At 53.9% G+C, this 20,350-nt stretch overlaps 1 protein-coding gene and 1 long non-coding RNA gene across 2 annotated transcripts in view; both read left to right on the top strand.

Moving 5' to 3' along the window:
* Positions 1–14,246, top strand: part of LASP1 (LIM and SH3 protein 1) — a 38,227-nt gene extending 23,981 nt beyond the window's left edge. The window contains exons 4-7 of the mRNA XM_045777749.2: positions 190–297; positions 8,277–8,397; positions 8,749–8,852; positions 11,322–14,246. Coding sequence (XP_045633705.1) covers positions 190–297; positions 8,277–8,397; positions 8,749–8,852; positions 11,322–11,495 — 507 coding nt within the window. The 3' untranslated portion in view covers positions 11,496–14,246. The remainder of the gene's footprint in view (positions 1–189; positions 298–8,276; positions 8,398–8,748; positions 8,853–11,321) is intronic.
* A 2,130-nt stretch (positions 14,247–16,376) lies between these two features.
* On the top strand, positions 16,377–20,204 carry LOC123779547 (uncharacterized). The gene is made up of 2 exons (XR_006776214.2): positions 16,377–17,132; positions 17,717–20,204. It is a non-coding gene; the product is annotated as an uncharacterized LOC123779547 (long non-coding RNA).
* The last annotated feature ends 146 nt before the right edge of the window (positions 20,205–20,350 follow it).

Genomic DNA, 20,350 nt, shown 5'->3' with positions numbered 1-20,350 from the left:
ACACTTACTTTTTGGCTCAGGCTCGTGCTTTGAGTTCTGGTGTTGGGGTGGGCGGTGGGTGTCACTGCAGGGTGCTTTCTGGTCAGGGTCTCCCTCCTGGCTGGTGGTCGTTTCGGAGGTGACCGCGGGCTGGGGCTCTCTCTGCCGCCCCTGCCTCGACGCTAACCCCTCCCCCGCTCGGTCCTCCAGGTGCGCTACAAGGAGGAGTTCGAGAAGAACAAAGGCAAGGGCTTCAGCGTGGTGGCGGACACGCCCGAGCTCCAGAGAATCAAGAAGACCCAGGACCAGATCAGTAACGTACGTGCCCCTGCCCGCCGTGGGACCCACGCTGCCCCCCCCCCCGTCTTGCCCCCTCCCTGCCGGTGTGGCAGGCACGAGTGAGGCCGGCCCTCTGCTGCCCCGGCTCTTCTGGGCAGGCCTGGGTGGCAGCTTTTTGAGCAGAGGAAAGGAAGGGTCCGGGGTTCCCAGACGCCTTTTTTCTGTGCACCCCCATCTTCCCCTGTTCCACCCTGTGCCCACATGGCATTTCTACCATAAAAGCACTCAACTTTTGGGGGGGTGTACAGGGAGGGCCCACGTGCTCAGTTACTCCCCACCCCCTCTGAAGTTTTTCTCCCCCCACGTGTCTCTCTGGTGGGTGTCAGGGTCCAGACTGTTTTATCGAAGCACAAAGGTCATAACTGGGTGGCAGGGGTGGGGAGGGGCCGGCCCCCCTCTTGTCTGTCTCTGGGTGCTGATATTGCAGTATTTCCGCCCTCGCTCGGCCTCCACCCCCACCTCGGCTTGCTCTTCCTTCCTGTGTAAAAACCCCAGCCGGCTTGGCTGGCCGGCCCCGTACCCCCTGGCCTGGCCTTCCCTGGGCTGGGGCTGGTCGGCCGTGTCTGGCTGGGGCAGCACTGGGCATAGACGGTGGGTGGTAGATCGAGGGGCCCGTGGCACCTGTGGCCAGGGAATGGGCCTTGGTTTCCTGCTTGGCAGAGCCTCAGACCAGCCGCCTGGTATCTGGGTTTGTGGGGAAGCTGCCTGGGGGGTTGGGGGCACGTGGGGGTTGGAGCACAGCTGTGAGCCACAAGCACGGGACCCGGGCTGCGGGACCCCGTGGCACAGGGTCCTGGGGCACAGAGTTGCAGTGTGTGCCCAGCCAGCCCCGTCTGGGCAAATAGTTGTCTTCTCTGTCTAGAACAGAGAGGAGTTGGCGGGTTTCCGGTGTCCCTCTGGCCGGAGGGTCTGGGATTCGGGTGGGCCACCCGACACCCGTGCCCAGCCTCTACAGCCTTCCCCATGCCTCCCCCCAGGCTCCTGGGTGGCGCTGTGCTTAGAGTGGGCTCCACAGCGGATAAGGTGGATTTCAGAGCCAGGGCCGAGGCCAGCAGAACCAGTCAGGCCCAAGGCCTCGGCTTTTAGACTTTGCGACTTAACGATATGATGTACGTTTCACATAGTGACCCACCAAACAGGCTGCTTATTTATTTAGAGAGAAAACCAAATCAAAGAGTCCTTACTACTTGGAGAGCATTCAGATATTTTCTGTTCTATTTTATTTTGTAAAGGTGCTTGTTGCAGACTTAACTAAAGGGGTAACTAAGTGGGTTTTGCAACAAGGCCATTGACCTACCGTTTGAAATCCGTGACTTGAGGAAATGGAGAGCTTCCCTTGGGCTAGGAGGGCGCTGATCCACCCCCCCCCCACACACACACAGACACACAAATAAAGCCTGTTTCATTTGCTTGTTTAGAAGCCAGAGCCTGGCCTCACACCCTAGAGCTCCCCCACCCATGCTGCCTAGACCCTCTGAAGGGGGGGTTGAAGAAGGTCTGTGTCTTCCAGCTCTCCACACGAAAAGTGGGAGGGAGGGGGAAGCCTTGGGCAACGGTGAAAACCTGGAATGGCTCACAAAGCTGGAGTCTCCGACTCCCCGGGCCTCTGTGGTATTTTCATTGTGAGGACACGTGCTCTCATCTGCACCCCAGCTCCCCAAAACATTCACTCATTGCTTCCAGCCTGTGGGTTTTAGAGGCAGAAGACAAGCAAGCCCAGTCATCCCTGCCTCCCTTTCTGGAAGGCTTCCAGAATATTCCATACCCAGTTATTGGAGGTGCTACTATCTGAGGAGCTCTGGTAACAGAAACTCACTGTGGCCAAGGCATGGACACCTAAGGAGATAACCATCTTATCATTAACCACAGGGCTGCAATTAGCTGATTGTCTTCTGCTCGGAGGTGGGGGAGGTGGCTTGAACCTGACGGGGTTCTGCTTTTGCAGCCTTAGCTAGGACATCTGAGGTGTGACCGCAAAACTGGAAGACTCTTGGTTTTAGTGAACGCAATTAGAGTCTGTCAAAGGTGGGCCTCTCTAAGCAACCATACTAGAATCATATGGGAAAGGTTTTGTTTTGTTTTGTTTTTTGGCTTGTTGTAAAGATTTTATTTATTTATTTGAGAGAGAGAGAGTGAGCGAGTGTGGGGGGAGGGGCAGAGGGAGAGGGAGAAGCAGACTCCTCGCTGAGTGGGGAGCCCAACACGGGGCTCCATCCCATGACTCTGAGAGCATGACCTGAGCTGAAATCAGGGAACCAGCATTTTAAACACATTCGCTGGGTTTCTGTGGTGCTCAGTGAAGTTTGAGAACCATTACTTAAAAGCCTGAAAAAGCTTCACCAAGCCCTAAGTCAGAGAGTGCCAGGCCCAGCCACATCCCCGAACTCTAAGGGAACTTGAAACCACGCTTAGAGCCGTTGTGAAGTTGTCCTAACCTCCAGGAGAGTTTTCGGCAAAGATAGTGTTTAGAGAGCCACACCTTTTGTCTAGTATCCAAAATAATGTCCTCTATGTCGTTTGTCACTCACTTCCCAGGTGAGCACCCAATGACCCCTAGCTGTTTCCAGAAAGGTCGGACCATCTTGCAAAGAGAGGAGATTTACCTCCCCGGAGGATATGCTCCGGATTAGAGAATTCACAAGCGAGAACATTTTGAAAAAGTGTCTGGTCTCCCCAGGTGGTGTTTAAAGGCTTTGGGTGTGTGCGGTCTGTCATCCGTCAGGTCAATGTTGTCAATATAATTACCACTTCTCTAAAGGCAGACCTGTCTGCTTTCCGCACTGTGGCTAAAAAAGGCAGGGAGTAAAGCTTGGTTGAAAACTGGAGCCGTTGTCTGGTACTGAGAATGTGTGAAAACTCTTGGGGCAGGGTCCTAGTAAGTTATATTCCTGGAGTAACTGTGTCTTCGTGAAGGGCGTGGAAAGGGTCAAGAGGCCAGGGCCTTGTGCTCTGGAATGCAGTGTATCCTTCTGGAATGGTCTTTGGTCCTGAGCTCCAACGGCTATAATGCACCGGGAAATTTTCATGGCTGAGACCCTTTTATGGGAGCCCCTGCCTCCCAGTAGAGAAGCTCTGCTTCCGCTTACCTACGTGTCTGCTTATATATTGATTTTCTGTGTACAATTCTGTGTCTTTTTCTGTGAAATGTAACACCCGGTAACACATACAGTAAACACCTGTGTTCACTGTGCAAGTCAAGAAACATTACCAAACTCCTCTTAAAATCGAGGGTTTAAAGTGCTAAAAACCTAGCTCTCATACAGTGAGCACCTGTCATATATTGCACTTTTGGTGGAGGTCAGGACAGGCAGACGTACTGCCTGGTCAGTGAAAGAAAGTGCTGGGTACAATGAGACCCAGAACTGGTTAGTGCCCTGCCATTATCTGCAGGAGTGGGCAGTGTTCTGCAGAACCATAAAACCATAAACTTTGGGAATATCTTTGCCACAGGCGGAAATGCTTTGCATTTCCATCAGTGAAAAAATAATTCGCAGCACATATTCTTTAAGTTAGTTTCAGCCTTTAGAGGCTGGGCCTCACCAGTACTAAGTAGTAACGCCAAACAAAAACTCCATGCCCAGGGTCAGATGACCTGGACGCAGGCTCGTGGAGCAACCCGAGTGTAGTTTTTGACAGTGTGTGCTGTGCTTTCTTTTTCCTAGTTTTATTTTATTTTATTTTTAAGATTTTAATTATTTATTTGAGGGAGAGTGAGAGAGTGGGCGAGCATAAGCAGGGTGAGGGGCGGAGGGAGAAGCAGACTCCCCACTGAGCAGGGAGCCCGATGCGGGGCTCGATCCCTGGACCCTTGGGATCATGACCCAAGCAGAAGGCAGACGCTTAACCAACTGAGCCATCCAGGCGCCCCTAATTTTAATATGTAATTATTTTTACTAAACACCATAGTTTGTTTTTCCTGACTTTGAACATATACTAGGCGTTCTTTTTGTGTCTGTCTTCCCTTGGTCAATACTGGGTTTAAAGAATCATCTACATATTTACACGTAGCTGTCTGGGTCATTCTTTTTCATTGCCATATACTATTCCATTTAATGCTTGTACCACATTTTACCGATTCTGGTGTTGGATGTGAGATTGCTTCCACGCGCTTTGGATGTCCCCATGCGTATTTCCGGGTGTTCACCTGGAGCGGACTTGCTGGGTCTTAGAGTTTTTGACCCTTCCACCTTACCGGATAATGCTGATCTGTTTTTCAAGTGGCTGTGCTGATGGCCCCTCCTGCCAGCAGTGACGAGAGTTTCCATTGCCCTACACCCTTAGACGTATGCACTTTAGCCATTTTGATTGTGCGTAGTGGTGTCTTATTGCGGTTTTAACTCGCATTTCTGTGATGACTACTGAAGGTGAACACAGATTCACGTTTGTTTTAAAAACAAAATATTGTCCGTCTGTCATAGGGAGCGGTATTGCGTGGCAGTTGAGAAGTAAGGATGTGATGTTCGCGCTGGATTCTGCTAACTCACCAGTTACCCGCCTCCGAGCGTGGGTGTCCCCATCTATAAAACGGGGGGGTGATGGTGATACATCGTTGTAGGGCTGGCCGGGAAGAGGAAATGAGTAATCCATGTAAGGGCACAAAATGGGCCCTCAGCAAGTGGGGACATTGTTACAAAAAATAGAGTCTGGCCGGTGAGTGGTGGTTCCGTTCCGAGCCTCGGAGCCCTCGTGGAGCATGATGTCGAATCACGTGCGAGCATCGTGCGGCATCTGTGTTCCAGCACAGTCAGGAGAGCAGGGGTTCAGAAAACAGAACGTCGGCTGGCAGAGAAAATGGGTTTCTGTATTTAGCTGTGGCATGGACCCTCCACTGGTCATCCCGGAGTCCCGGCTAGCAGGGGCCTGGGCCTCTCAACCCCCGTGCCCTTGGATCTTCTGGGCCTAGAACAGGGTGCTCAGGGGGCCCATGACAGTTCGTTCTTTCTTTTTTTTTTTTTTAAGATTTATTTATTTATTTTGGGGGGAGGGGCAGAGGGAGAGACTCTTTCAAGCAGACTCCACGCTGAGCGCAGAGCCAACGTGGGGCTCCATCCCACGACCCATGAGATCACGACCTGAGCTGAAACCAAGAGTCGGACGCTTAGCCGACTGAACCACCCCGGCGCCCATGACAGTTCTTAAGCTGAGGCCCTGCTGACACCTGTGGGCTTATGGTGACCCCCGTTCAGGGCGATCGGACTGCCGACTGTGGAGCAGGGGCCAGCCAGACCCCTGGAGCCTGGAAAATGTCTCTTTCCCTTTCCGATATGCTAACTCCCTTTGGTGCGCCTCTTCGCTTCTCACACCATTCAGTGGGTCGGCAAAGAAATAACGCAGAGTTCTCATTCGCTGGGGCAGGGAGGGAGAGGCAGCGGGGAGTGGCGGCGTCTTCTCCCAGTCGGCCCAGGCGGAGGGGCTGCACCCCTCTTATCCTGTCGTGCTGCCTTTTCTCTTCCCTCAAAGCGAGGGTGACCTTGTGGTCACCATCCCTGTTGCGAGTGAGAGGCACACTACTCGTGTTTATTCCAGAAGAGAAGACATGAAGTGGGGGGCGCCTGGGTGGCTCAGCTGTTAAGCGTCTGGGATCGAGCCCCGCATCGGGCTCCTCTGCTGGGAGCCCGCTTCTCCCTCTCCCACTCCCCCTGCTTATGTTCCCTCTCTCGCTGTGTCTCTCACTGTCAAATAAATAAAATCTAAAAAAAAAAAAAGACATGAAGTGGGACGAGGGGCAGCCTTGGGCATGTGGTCACCCTGCTCCACGCCTGCCCCCAGGAGAGGGCCCATCTAGCTGTGACTCTGTCCCTGTGTCACGAGCCTCAGCCCTTCCTGGGTAACGAAAGCTCTGTCTTGGGAAGTCATTCAACTGCTGAGCACATTTTCCTCTTCTGTAAAATGGGAATTAAAGTGCACCTGTCCAGCTTCTTGTTCTAGGGGGATTATCACCAGGGCCGGGGGAGATAATGCGCCAAGAGCCTTCACGCACTCAGTGTGAGTCGCTGAGCCAGTGGGAAGGTTATTAATATTAACAGTAACAGGTGGTATGTACATCGGTGGTGGTGGGGAGGGTTCTTCTGTGTTCCGGCTGCCACGACTCCATCCACCTGGGGCAGCTGGCCCTAATTTTATAAACATTTACTCCTGTGCAGTGGCTTTGTAAGGACCAGGAGGATTCTGCCAGCCCTTGTGGAGACGCACGCATGTCCATACTTGCTTTCAGCTCTAGAGTCTGGTTAGGTTCCTGGACCCGGTCGGGAGCTTCAGGACCTCCTGGGAACAGATGGTACCAGGCCTTGTTTACAGATCGGGAAACTGAGGCCCAGAGAGGTAGGGACTCTCTCAGGGTCACCTGAGTAAGCAAAAAAAGCTGATGATCTTGCAGGGATGAGGCGTGGGAGGGCCACTGCGGCCATGACGAGGGACCGAGTCTCTTAGGGAACTGACGGGGGATAGCTCTGGGCATTGGCTCCTTGGTACGGAGAAGGAGCTGGGACCGACATACACTCTTCCCCGGGGCTTTCTGTCACCCCTTCACACCCAGAGAAGGTGGCTGTCACGCAGGGAAGCTGGGCTCCCAGCATTAGGGACACTTGTCCCCCCCCCCCCAGTGCAGGCCTCTGTCCACGGCTACACTACACTCCCCCTCCCCTGGTCACTGGCTCCCGGGGTCAGGGCTCTCTTCTTCCACAGAAAGTAAACACAGGAAGGTGACCTTTCTAACCTCCAGGACAAAAGTCGGAAGGGCAGTTGCCTTGTGAGCCTGAAGGCCTCAGGAGGGGTGGCCCCTCTCCTTATCACCCCCCCCCCCACCAGTGGACAGGGGTCACTGAGGGAGTGGGGTTCAGGGACACTCGCCTTTTGCTCTTGTCTTTGGAATCTCAGAGGAGGTCACTGGCCCTGTGTCTGAAAACTTCACTCCTAGATGCCTTTCCGGGTAGAAATTGAGGGGTCCCATAGATTCTCAGCCTGGCCGGGGCTGGCTGCCTCCGCCTGAGGAATGGCGCTCAGCCCGTCTCGCCATTTAGGGGTAGGTCCCTGCCGGGGCCTGAAGGGAAGGGGCAGGCAAAGGAGGGGCTGGTGCGGAGCCAGACCCCTAAGTGAGGCATTGCCGCCGCCCTGCCTGTCCTCCCAGCCCAGGCTGCGGTGAGTGTCATTTCGCCAGTGGAGCCTGGTGTTCTTATCGGCCACACCCGCAGACCTTTAGTCCAGCTGCTCAGTGTAAGCCCTGCCTGGACAAGTGTTAACTCTTGCCCTCCTTGCAAAGCGAACGCCAGGGAGTGGGAGAGAAGGCAGCCGAGAACGTGGGAGGGGATGGCCAAAAGGGACTGCCCTGGGCTTGGGACAGCTCCCGTCAGGCCTTGGGGCACAGAATCCCTGGTTCCTTCTGCTCCAGAGAACAGGGTGGGCTTTGCTCGCCTCCCTGCCTCGATGAGGAGGGAGGACCTTGCATTTCTTGCCCTCCAGCCTGGGCTCCTCAGCAGAGCTCTGTGAAGTCATGCCCACCGAGGCCGAACTGCCTCATGATTAACTAAGCGCGTGGGCCCTGGAATCTGCATGACCCGGGGCAGCTCGCTTCGCTGGTCAGTGCCTTCCTTTCCTTCTTGTCTGTTAGATGGGGACTGTCCTACCCCCCCTCCTAGGTGCCGACAGGCGAACATGAGCCTGTGAGGTAGAACGCCCAGCACAGCGCCTGGCGCCCAGGAGCTACTCCGGGAGCAGGCGTTCTTGTCCTCCACCAGTCCTTGAGGTGGACACTGCTGTCCCAATTTACAGAGGTGGAACCTGAGGCCCAGCAAGGTTAATCCAAGGGTACACAGCCGGTGTGCCTCCCCCAAGAATCTGGTCCCCTAAGCCTGTAGCCCTCAGGGAGTCTCTCCTCTCCTGGGAGACCGTAAGTGGCCCCAGGAAGGGATCGTTGGTTGCTTTGCTGTGAGTCCTTCACCCAGCACTTTCTGCCGCTGCAGATAAAATACCATGAGGAGTTTGAGAAGAGCCGCATGGGCCCTAGCGGGGGCGAGGGCATAGAGCCCGAGCGCCGAGATGCCCAGGAGCAGCCGCCCCACCACATCCCGACCAGCGCCCCGGGTGAGCGTGAGGCCTGTGGGGGCGGAGGGCCGGGGAGCGGGCCGGCGGTGGGATGGGGAGGCGGTTGGAGAGAACCCTTGTGTGCATGCGCCCCAGCCCGACAGGGGCATGAGCAGAGCGGTCAGGGTCGGTGCCGGCTCCCAGCATGCTGGCGGAGAGACAGCCCCTGTTGTAGAGTATGCAACACCAGCAGACGTGCACGCACGGACAGACGAGCCTTCAAGAAGTGGGGCCTGAGCAAGGTTGGGGGGTGGAAACGCCTGTTAGGGACTCCGTGTGGGACGGTAGGGGGCTCCGGGAGGGATTGGGTTTGGCAAGACAGTTTCTGAGCCCTGTCTCCCCCTCTTGCAGTTTACCAGCAGCCCCAGCAGCAGCAGGTGGCACAGTCCTATGGTGGCTACAAGGAGCCTGCGGCCCCGGGCTCCATACCACGCAGCGCTCCAGGCGGGGGCGGGGTGAGTAGCTCTGTCCTGGAGCCGGGAGGTAGGGTGGGAGGTCTGGAAGCCTGAGGAGGCCTAGGTGGATGGGCCGAGGGAAGGCCTTGTGGTCGCAGCTCCTAGATTCTCCTTAGAAACCCAGCCAGGAGGCTTGGCTTCCCCTGACCTTTGACCCCAGCTCCTGTTGTTCTCTGAAGGTGATAGGGACCTCAGCCTCTGAGCAGAGGCAGTGTGGTTAGCGCACCGAGCCCCGGGCTGGGGTTGGGGCCCCACGTTACAGCTCCCGTGGACTTTGCACAAGTCACCTCCCCCTGCTCAGTTTCCTGACTCCCCAGGAGCACACGAAGCACCTTCCTGCCTGGGGCCTTCCAGACCTTGGCCCGGCTCCCCACTCTTCATGAGATGACCCCCGCCTCCCATGTCCTTCAGATCTCCCCTTGCCCCTGCCTCTGAGCAGTCCTTCCCCAACCCCTGCCCCCATGTCAGGGGGGTCTCCCCTGACATCTCTGTCGCTCCTCCCCACCGCTTCCCTTCAGAGCACTTTTCCCAACTCAGAACTGTTCTGTGTGTTAACTTCTGTCTGCGTCCCCTGTGGATTTGAAGCTCTGTGCAGGCGGGGCAGTGTCTTCCTGGTTCAGCGGCTCTGAGCCAGTCACAGAGCGGGCACTCATCGACGCTGCCAGGTCGGCGATGAGCAGAGTCGGAAATGGGGCAGGATCAGGCTTACCGTCCTTAGAGTGGAAGTCCCCGGTCTATAAATCCTGCTGAGCCACCCAGCCTGAGCTCCTGGCCGTGCTCAGCTCCTCTGTGTCCGGTTCCTGGGAATCAGAAGTAGCTCGTGGAGGAACTGGAGAGCCAATACTTAGAGAAGTAAAGTAGCCTGGGATACGTGTTCTCCTCGAGCCTCATGCTGTGGGCACAAGGGAGTAAACAAGGGAGTGTCGGTGCCGTGTGGGGTGCTGGGCAGGACCGGGAAGTCATCTGTAGGATAAGATTCCAGATGGACCAGCCAGTCCTTCAAATACTCGCTAAACCTGTTTTGGACATGAGGGGTTTGGCTCTGAATAAAAGACCACCTTCCTGCCATCTTGGAACTTACATTTCAGTCAGGGAGACCAATAAGAAAGCAATACATAAGTAGGTATATAATGTAAGGTCGGATAGTGGCACAGGCTGGAGAGAAAAAGACAGCAGGGTGGTGGGAGGGAGAGCAGCAAAGTCCTCAGTGTGGTTCAGGGAGCGGAGCAGCTGCAAAGGCCCTGGGGCCAGCAGGAAGGCCAAGGCGGTGAGAGGGGAAGAGGGTAGGAGATAAGGTCAGATCATGCAGGGACTTGTAGGCCACAGGAAGGCCTTTGTGATTGGTGAGCTATGCAGAGTGAGAGGTTTTGATTTATGTTTTTAAAGGCTCTGGCGGCTCTGTGAGAAAAGGCAGCAGAAGGTTGAGGGCGGAAGCAGGGAGACGAGGGAGGGGCTGCTGCGGAATGCTGGCGGCAATTCAGCCGAAGAGATAGAGGCAGAGTTGGTGATAAGAGACCAAGGTCACTTCGCGGGGGCCGGGTGTGACCTCTTACCCCACACAGAGCTTTGGGGCTGACGGAGCTGGTTTCTGCTGCTTGGAAGAAAGTTTGCAAGTTGCTGCTGGCTGGCTCTGTCAGTGGAGCACATGACTCCTGATCTCGGGGTCTGTGTTAGAGATTATAGAGATGACTTAAAAATAAAATCTTAAAAAAAAAAAAAAAAGTTTGGTGCTAGAGAAGGTGGGACACTGCTGAAGGATTTAAAGCCAGGCAGTAACATGACCAGATCTGCAGTTTGGCAGCTTCCGCCTGAGATCACAGTCGATGAACAGATCGGAGGCCAGAAACAGCAGGGCTGAGCAGGGGTCCCAGCAGAGTGGAAACACGGGGGCAGATCTGGGAGGTCCCTGAGAGGCCCCTCCAGTCCTGGACCCATCGGCACACAGATCCCAGGGCCCGGGCTGGGGGGCCGTGAAGGCTGAGCTGACCCCCAGAGTCAAGTGCATGTAAAGGGCAGCAAGGACGTTAGAATCTCACCCACCTCCAAGACCGCAGCTGGGCTGCAGCTGCTTTCACTGGGCCTTTCTCAGGCCAGGGGCTTAAGCTTACGATTTTGGCTGAGGTTGGAGGGTGGAACCTCTTGTGTCCCCTGGAGATTTTTCTCCCCAGAAGACGTCTTTAAAACACCACCGAGCCTCGTATTCATGGACCTGCTGCATTCCTGTTGCAGGAGGTGGGTCAGAGCTGTGGCAATCTCCGTCCCGTCCTGGGCCTGGCTCTTCCCAGATGCCAGATAATGGGAGATAGGGTGATGGGTCTCAGACAGTGAGACCCGGAGGTGAGAAAATTCACCGCGGAGCCTTCCCGGTCTCCCAGGCCTGGGTTCTGTGCTGGTCCCGGCTCTGGCCCCTGGTCCTGTAGGGTTGATAGACGGGCCGGCCCCGGGCTGACGGTGTCCCCACCCCTGCAGAAGCGGTACCGCGCTGTGTATGACTACAGCGCCGCGGACGAGGACGAAGTCTCCTTCCAGGACGGGGACACCATCGTCAACGTGCAGCAGATCGACGACGGCTGGATGTACGGGACCGTGGAGCGCACCGGCGACACGGGGATGCTGCCGGCCAACTACGTGGAGGCCATCTGAGCCCCCGGCCCCGCCCCGCCCCCGTCCGTCTTCAGTGCATTCCACCGCATCGCATCTGTCCTGGGCGGACCCGTCCACCCTTCAGTGTCTCTGTTCTTTCCAATCCGCGACAGCTTGTTTATTCCCACCCTCCTCCAGCTTCTTTTGCCAACTGAAGCCTTGTTCTGCCACTTTCGCGGGCTCTTCTCTGGCAGGTTTTCCCTTGACCAACTTCTTGGTTTTCTCTCTGGACGGAACAGGTGTGGACCTCTCTGGGGGAGGCTGAGGCCCCGGAGAGCTGGTCTGGAATTGGAGACCCTTTGGCTCCCAGGCCTCTGCCTTCTCTCTTTTCTGCCCCCTCAGACCTTCCTGCCCTCCTCACACACCCAAACTTTCCAGGACTCCCAGGGGAGGGGCTCCGTACATTCCCGGAGTGGGACCCCACCAGCCTGGTCCCTGGGCTGGGCTTTGCCTCTGCTTCTCAAAGACGGGGCTCCTGGCCCTCGGAGGGGGCCCCTCACCACCCTCTCCCACTCTCAAGGACCACAGAGGAGGGTAGAGTCCCCCCTTTGGGATTCATTCGTCCCTCCCCACATGTGTTCCTTCTCACACTGTGATTTCGCTCTCCTGCCCACGTGGAGCGGTGCGGGCGAGGAGCTCCCCAGGAAGCTCGGCTTGGGTCAAGTGCTCGCCTCTCTCACTTTTAGGGACAGCTGCAGGAAGGAGGGGAACGGGGTGTTCTCTCCGGCAGCCCTTTTCCTTCCTCCTCCCCCCAGTCTCCGGGCGCCCTGGCTGGCTCCTGCACGGTGAGCCAGCCCCCCCGCCCAAGCTCTGGGTTAGGTGGGCCACACCCCCCTCCTCCCCATGAGAAGATGTCTCGGGCCTCCCACGGCCGCCCCTCCTTGGCCCAAAGCCAAGTGGACTGGAACTGTGCAGAGCCACAGGACCTTCTGTGTCTCCAGAACTCCGCATGTGGGGGAAGAGCGCGTCTGGATCTGTGAGAGGCCAGCGGCAGCGAAGTCAGGGTCCAGGCCCGCAGGAGTCTCTGGGGGGGCCCCCGGGGGAGAGAAGTTTCCTTGTGGTTTCTTTGGTGTGAAAATTCCTCCTTTCCTTCAATTGCCAAATGGCAGAAGCCCACCCACCCCCTTTCTAGTGTGCTGGGCCGAGGTGAGGGGGGTGGTCGTGGTGTCGGCGGGGCTGATGGGGCCCGCAGCTTGCTGGGGTGAGGAGGGGGCAGGCGTCGTGGCTCTAGGCCTCTTCTTTCCCCCCAAGTCTGTGTCCTGGGCTACAGAGGAGGGGGTGCCTCCCCGCTCCCCACCCCCTGACCTCCCCCTCGCTAACCTCAGGCCCTCTTGAAGCAGAAGGAGAAGGTTCCAGAGCTTCAAAACTGGAAGCACAGACCCCGGGACGAGGAAGGGAAAGATGGTGCTATTTCCAAGTCCCTTCTCTCGCTCGCTGGCGACTGTGACGACCCTTGCTTGGCTTTATTCATCTCCGGGCTCTCTCAACAACCCTCTGGGCCTCCCCATCTTGTCTTCACCTCAGGCTCCAGGGTTGACATCTTTGCCTCCTTGTACCTTCAGGGGAGGGAGGGCCCTGCAGGCAAATTTCAACAATCAGGTCCTCACTGCTTGGGGGTTGACCTCGGAATATTTTCCCCAGATCAGAAGGTTGAAGAAACGACTGTTGGAGTGGGAAGAGCCCTGCCCGACCTGTCTCTCTTCCTCTGGCCCCGGCCGAGGTGAAGGCAGGTGGAGGGTTTTTATGTTGGACGATTTGGGGGATGAGGGAGGAAGGGAGGAAGCAGTTTGGGGAGCTTTGGGGTAGGCAGCAGTCCATTACCTTCCCTCTTGATCTCAAAGCACAACTTGGATTTGGGGACCAAAGGTCAGAGACGCGTCCTGTTGGAGGACCTGTGCTGGGAGCATGGGGAGAGGTGGCAGGAAAGCTTACAGGAGCAAGAAGCGGCCTGTTTTCCCTTCGCTTTGTTTTCTTTCCAAAACAAGGCAGGCCAGCCACTGGAATTTTGCTGTCGGCCCCTCTGCTCCTCCCGTCCTAAAAATAGGGGATCTTTTCTTACACACCCCCAGAGAGAGGGACTGTCACACTGGTGCTGAGGGACCCAGGGGCTGCTAGGAGTCCTTGCTCCTTTCCAGAACCATCCATCCCTATAAGAGCACAGAACCGAGGGCTGGGCCAAGTCCCTGGCCTTTTCCTACAGTTCATAAAAGGTCTTTGGCCAATCTAATCCCAGGAAAGAAGATGCATCAACGCTAGAATGTGAATATAACTTTAGTGGACCAATAAGAAAATGCAAGAAGCCCCATGGTGAGAAAAGTGAATTCTGTCACACTGCTTCCTATTTTCGTCCTCATGTCCCTCCAGGGAAAACGACTTTATTGCTCCATTTCTGCCTTTTTCCTCTCACATATGCACTTTGGGCCTTTTTTTTTTTTTAATAGCTGGAAAAAAAAATACCACCCCGCAAACCTGTATTTAAAAAGAAACAAATGACCATGTGAAATTTGCCTCTGTCCAAACATTTCATCCGTGTGTGTGTGTGTGTTTGTGTGTGTGTGTGTGTGAAGCCGTCCATTCATCTTTTTATATGGGGTGGTTGTCTTTTCTTGGTCTGTTCTGGTCCCCTCCCTCGTGGGCTTGTGCTTGGGATCAATTCTTTCTGGCCTGTTATGATTCTCAACGTTTGACTTGGACCACAAGTGAATCTTTCTCCTGGTGACTCAAATAATAAAAGTATAATTTTTACCTGTGGACTTGGTTTTCTCTCTGGCTCTGAAGTGCTGTGTGTGTGTGTGTGTGCGCGCGTTCACACGTGTGTGTGTGTGTGCCTGTGTTCATGCGCCACGGGTTTGGGGGGCATTAGCCCGGCCCCCTCCCGAGAGCCCTGCTGCCCTTCAGGGAGAGAATGACCAGTTGGAAAGCTGTCAGCCTGGGGCGGCAGTGCGATGGGGACTTGGCACCTACTTCTCATGGAGAATTCTTCCTGCGGGTCTGCTCCTGGCTGCCCCTCGCTGCCCAGCTTGGTGACACTCCCAGAAACTTCCCTGAGCTCCTGTATTTCCCTCTTCTGTCTGACTTGCTTAGTGAGGCACCTGTCCCCCCGCTAGCCAGGGCCCTCGCAGGGCAGGTAGTGGGTGCAGGTCCTCAAATCCCCAGCGCCTGTCCTGGGCCGGGCACGTCACTGCTCAACAGATCGTCTTGCACTGATGCGGGAGCTCGGCCCGGGGGGGGGGCACGTTCAGCCCTCCGCCACTGCCTGGTGCCCAGGAAGAGCTTGGTGCTGTGTGCGGAATGAAATGACAGAGGGACAGTCTGGGTGGGGTAAGAGGGGGAATGAAGCCATCTTATGAGCCCAAAGCAGTACTCAGCCGAGTCACTACCGCCCCGGGTATCTCACGGACGGGGTTCTGAGACCCAGGGAGGCCGTGATTTGGTAGAAGTCGCACAGCCAGTGGCAGGGCCCGAGGTCTCAGGACCCACCGTGTGACGGTCACACCTCACGCCGTGCTGCCTTGCCATGGTGGGCCCTGCGCCCCTGCCCTTCGCACCTCACATCTTTGTATCTGACCCCCTGCTCTGTCCTTTGCTCCAGGAGCCCTGGGTCGGACCTCCATTCAAAGGCCGGGTGGCCTCCCCTCTTCTGCGGGGTAGGGAAGGGGACAGTGGTAGGAAGGAATCTGGAGCCTTCCCTCCCAGGTCAGTGCCACCGCCACCGTCAGTCTCCCATCCAGCTGCTTTGTGGAGAGCGGTCTTGCCCACTGGGGGCTCAGCAGGGGGGAGGCAATCCCTGATTGCGGGGGAGATGAAGGGGGCCCTCCCCGAGCCTGGGTAATGCGAGAAGGAAAGAGGCGGGTCTGCAGGGTCTGAGTGGTGTAGGGAGCGTCGGAGGCTGGGGTGGGATCATTAAAGACAGTCCGGATGGACACCCACTTCCTCTCCGAAGGAGCAGGCTGCCTAATATTTTCCCAGCAGAAGGGAATGAGTTGGCAAATCTTGCCTCCTGTTGGCCTGCCCCCTTTTGTCTGCCGAGCGGCAGCCCCCCCCCCCCAGGAGGCTTCATTCACCGGAGCGATCGGAGGGGCAGTCTGCTTGGGAGGGAAGCTGGGCTGCGACTCCACTCCCCCCTCACAGAAAGCTCGGGGCTCTACCTCCTGGGCACGGGCCAATGGGAGCAGTTTCTAGACCCCCTTCTAGAAGGGGCCTCAGTTCCTGCGGCCTAGCATGTGGAAGGGGGTCACTCGTGCCCTCACCCCGCCTTCCCCAGGGCTTTCAAAAGAACTACCGAGGGTGGAACGGAGGACACGAGGCCTCAGAGATGTCACAGGGAGCATTTTTAATTAAACATGGACTAACGAAGACATAAAAAGGCATAAAAACAACAGAAGACAACTGAGTAGCCATCACCCAGTTTAAAAAATAAAACATTAATTCTCCTTTCCCCTCAGAAGGCGTCCCTTGAATTTGCATATCTAGACACTGTCCCCGCACAGGGACGGGCCTGGGAGTTCGATAGTGCCCTCTCTGGACGGAACACTGTCCTGGGTTCTCTGAAGAGGGCACAGAAGAGAGCAAGAATGCGGGTCATGACCACAGAGACAAGGGACAAGGGACTCTCTGGAGGAGAGACTCTGGCGTTCCCACAGTACATGGAGGGACTCGAGCAGTGCAGGGAGGGCCGAGGGCCCTTTCAGACAAAAAGGTGAGCCAGTCGGGGGGCGAGAGAAGAATACGGGCTCCAGAGTGTGTAAGCCTAGTGCTCTATCTTGGTCTCCCCCACTTCCAACGAAACATCAGGCAGGTTCCTGACCAGCTCGGAGCCTCATCTAGAAAAGACTTGCAGGGAAGTTGACATTACAGCCAGTGTGCAGGTCTGGCCCAGGACAGGAAGCCCACCAGGGTTCGCTCCAACCCCAGAGAGGCCAGCGGGGACTCCCATGAGACCTCCGTCTCTGTCCCTCCGTAACGTGACCTTTACAACCGCCCATGGCCCAGCCAACTCCCAACCATTATTTTTCTGAGATAATTTGCCACCGATGCGTCAAAGGACAAAGGCAGAAGGCAGGCAGTCAGGAGGATTCGTGCCTCGGGCATCGGGGTAGAGCTCGGATTCCTCCTACGTCCCTATCACGCAGGCTCCATTTAGCTACAAAGGGATGGGATGGGGTTCCTGGGGAGAAATGGCGCCTCCTCACTTCTGCCGGGTCTAAATCGAGCCGTGCCTTGGTTACCCGCTCCCGGGCTTCGTGATTGGTTGGCCGGGGGAGGGGGGGGAGGAGCAGGCTGCGGATGGAGCCGCAGCATCCCTTAGTCTCGGGCCCCGGGAGGGGGAAGGGAAAAGACCGAGCGGCGGAGGGAAGAGGGAGCCATTGCTTCCGCTGGCTGCAACCGGCGCGCTCGCAGCTCCCGTCCGCCCGGCATCCAGAGGCTTCCTCAGCCGAGGACTCCATAATGCTGGATATTTTCATCCTGATGTTCTTTGCCATCATAGGCCTGGTCATTCTGTCCTACATTATCTACCTGCTGTAGCGCTGCGGCTGCGGCGGGGAGCCCTCGGCACAGCTCAGGATGAAGCTGACCGGCCGGGATCCCTGCTTTGTGGACGCACCGGTGGATTTGGGCTTCTGGTCGTTATTTCGGGTATTGATTCAAAAACAAAACTGCAAGAGATCTTGTTATCCTATTTATCCCCCCTCAGAGGCATTCCTATAGCCTTTCTCAGATCACTCTGCAAAGAATAAGAAATGCCAACTTCTTTCTTGGAGACCCAATTTAAAAATAACGATTTTTTACAATGAAACATAAAACCCACAGTGCCAAGGATTTTTAGATAGAATGGGGTGGGAGTGGTGTGCTTGGGGGGAGGGGCTATTCTTTCCTAGTTTTTTTCCTTCAAGTTAGGTGCTCAGACTCCAAGTTGTCTTCCCCCCCCCCTCTCTCTCTCTCGGTAATTAAAGGTGAAACACGTCTTTATATGTCAGCAGAGTGGTTTGCAATGATGCTTCCATAGTTGCATTAATTAGTGAGTGACTCGTTTTCACTTGAAGATGAAGTAGCTGATGAAATGGACTGGGGAGCGGGGTCTGGGGGAGCCGTCCTTTCCCTGCTGGGGTTTGGTGGCGAGGAGAGAGGAACGAATTCATTTGTCAGTCCGCGGCCAACACGGGGTTGCTGATAGCGTCCCCGCGAGTCCCGTCTGAGCCTTGTTTCTGGGTTTCCCACAGCTCCTGGTCTGCAGTCCAACCAGAGGCCTCTTATCAGCAGCGACAGCCCTGCTGCCCAGCAGCCCTCTTCCAGAGCCTTCCGGATATGGTTAACCACCGTCGGGCAAGGGGCTTTTGGAGCTCCGAGGCGGAGGCCGTCCGCTGGGACCGCAGGAGCGCGTGGGCGAGGCTGGCCGATGCTGTGCGCGCTCGAGCTGTCGAGACAGGGTGCCGAGGACGCAGGGCCGGCATGCAGGCTCCTTAGAGTTACCCTGCAGAGCCGCTCAGATGCTCGTCTTGACAGCCTTTCTTTAGGTGTAAACGCAACATAGGGTGCTCAGCTGTGTTCTTTCCTTTCCCTCTCACGCGCAGGGGGCCCCGCGTAAGTTCAAGGGCACATCGTCTATGAAGTGGTCACTTTATCACTGTCTCTGCAGACCGCGGTGTGAGCTCGTGTGGTAGCCCTTGTCTGGCTCCCCAGCCGGAAGGAACTTGTCGTTTGAATTTTTAAGATTTATCATCTTTTTTCCCCACTCCATACCACTTGTGCCCCAGCTTCTCAGTTCAAGAGAGAAATGGTTCTATAGTCCTCATTCTTTGTGACTGGTTGAATTATAAATTATTGAAAGAGGGTAGCTATACCTCATCTTACTTGTTGTTTGGGGGGACAAAAATCTCCTACTCCCAAACCATATGTTGTGGAATCCTGAGTAGACGTGGGTCCCAAGTCTGTGGTACCTATTCCTTTGAAAAGTCCATCATAATTGTTCTACATTTGATTTTCCTTTCTCGCTTAAAATTAAACAAGGAGAAAGATTAACTTATAGTTTTGATTTATAATGTTGTTTTCAGTTTCCATGTCTTAAAAAGAAGTAAAATGAAGGCACTACAATATATGATCCAATTAAAATGGAAAACTTGCATTTTAAAATTCTGGCCATGAAAAAACCCTGCTCTAAAAGCATTGTCTTGGCAACAAATGAATGACCTTCAATCAGTCATTTAAGCTTCAGGTTGTCTGTTTATTCTGACAAACAAAAGGGCTGGACTAGAAAATTGTTACTTATTTATTATGTTATTATTTATGAAATTTTAAATTGTTTTTAATTTTAAAATTCCCCTTTCCATTTTAAAATTCTACAATTCTAGGATGCATTTACCGATAGTTTGCTTTTTTGCTCTCTCCATGTGACATTTTATAATGAAAACTCAACTGCAAAACTTTTTTTTTTGGCACCACCAACCACACTGTGAGGAGAAAATGACACTATTTATTTACTCCAAACATGTACCAGTGACAATTTGCTAAGCTGTTTGGGGAATATTAACGTGAGCAATACTACGTGGGGGTATGTAACAGAAAGAGGTGATCTGACAGATACACTAATGTAGGAGGCATGGGTCTGAACATTAATACTATTTGGGGAGGATCTTCAGTTATCTGGGGAGTCCTAGACATGACATTTCCCACTAAAACATTCCTCTGACTCTTTGGCCTAACTTCGTGTTTCAAACTGAAATTTTTTCTACTTCAAGGCGAGGGTCAGTGTTTTGAAGGGGTCCAAGTTACCCAGTTAATTATCGTGGTATGGATCTTCAAGTTTTAGTCTCTAACCAAGTTCGCTCTGAAGTCTTTTATGAGGGCAAGGCTCTTTAGCCTGTATACATGAGTAGCTGAAACCACTGAACAATTCAGTGAAAACAAGCAGCCAGTTTCAGCTATACCCCTTTGATACATATCACTGGTATTGGGTGCGACGGAAGGTGGAAGGACATAGAAAGAGTGCCCATATTACTTGTGAAATATTATGGTTTTAAAAAAATAAGTGATTAAGTTTTGGAAGAAATTTTGGACTTTGCGCCTGTATTCATGCTATAATATGCCAGTTTATAATAGTTTTACGGTGTTCATCATTTAGATACATTTTTAAAATTTCACATTTAAACTGTTTGTATACTGGCATATATTGCCATCCTCATACATAATAAAACACTGAAAAAAGTCACTTCTGTAATATGAAGTTTTGTATAAATTTTACAAATCTGTCATAAGGCAATCCTGTCCTATAGAGTGAGTATCATACTTGGCCCACATCAATGCAGTAAAAACATCTCTAAATAATTGTAGGTTGCTTAGAAAAAATTAATGTGGCATTACACTAATTCCTGCTTTCTTGACAAAAATAGAGATTTGTATGGGAAAGTGATGTATTTTATTTCAGGAGAAAGAGGATATATTTTGGGAAATGGTTAAATAATGGAAAGATGAATGTTACTAAATTTTGAGCCACCTAAGACTCATTTTTCTGGGTTTACAGAATCAAATCCAAACTTTCTGAGCTTGCAACTTGGCAGGACACGATTTATTAAATTTCAGAAAATGTGTTTGCTTTTAAAAGGCTTAAAATTAGCATTATTCAGAGTTCAAATCCCTTAAAAGTATCATTTTAATTTTAAATTACTCAAAAAAAGTGTATTTCCCTTAATAAAAGATTAAGCATAGATGGAATGGAAGACTGTCTTTGTAAATTACATGCTTTGGCTTTTACCACACTGCAGATATTTGCTAAACCTAGAATGACCTCTTCTAAGTTAGTTTTGCTCCCATCTACTTTATTTTATTTTATTTTTTTTAAGATTTTATTTATTTATTTG

This window comes from Ursus americanus, chromosome 23, assembly GCF_024610735.1.
Source record: "Ursus americanus isolate L20-20 chromosome 23, mUrsAme1.1.p, whole genome shotgun sequence".
Taxonomy (NCBI): Eukaryota; Metazoa; Chordata; class Mammalia; order Carnivora; family Ursidae; genus Ursus; species Ursus americanus.
The sequence above is the reverse complement of the archived record's forward strand: the minus strand, read 5'-3'. Positions and strand labels throughout refer to the sequence as shown.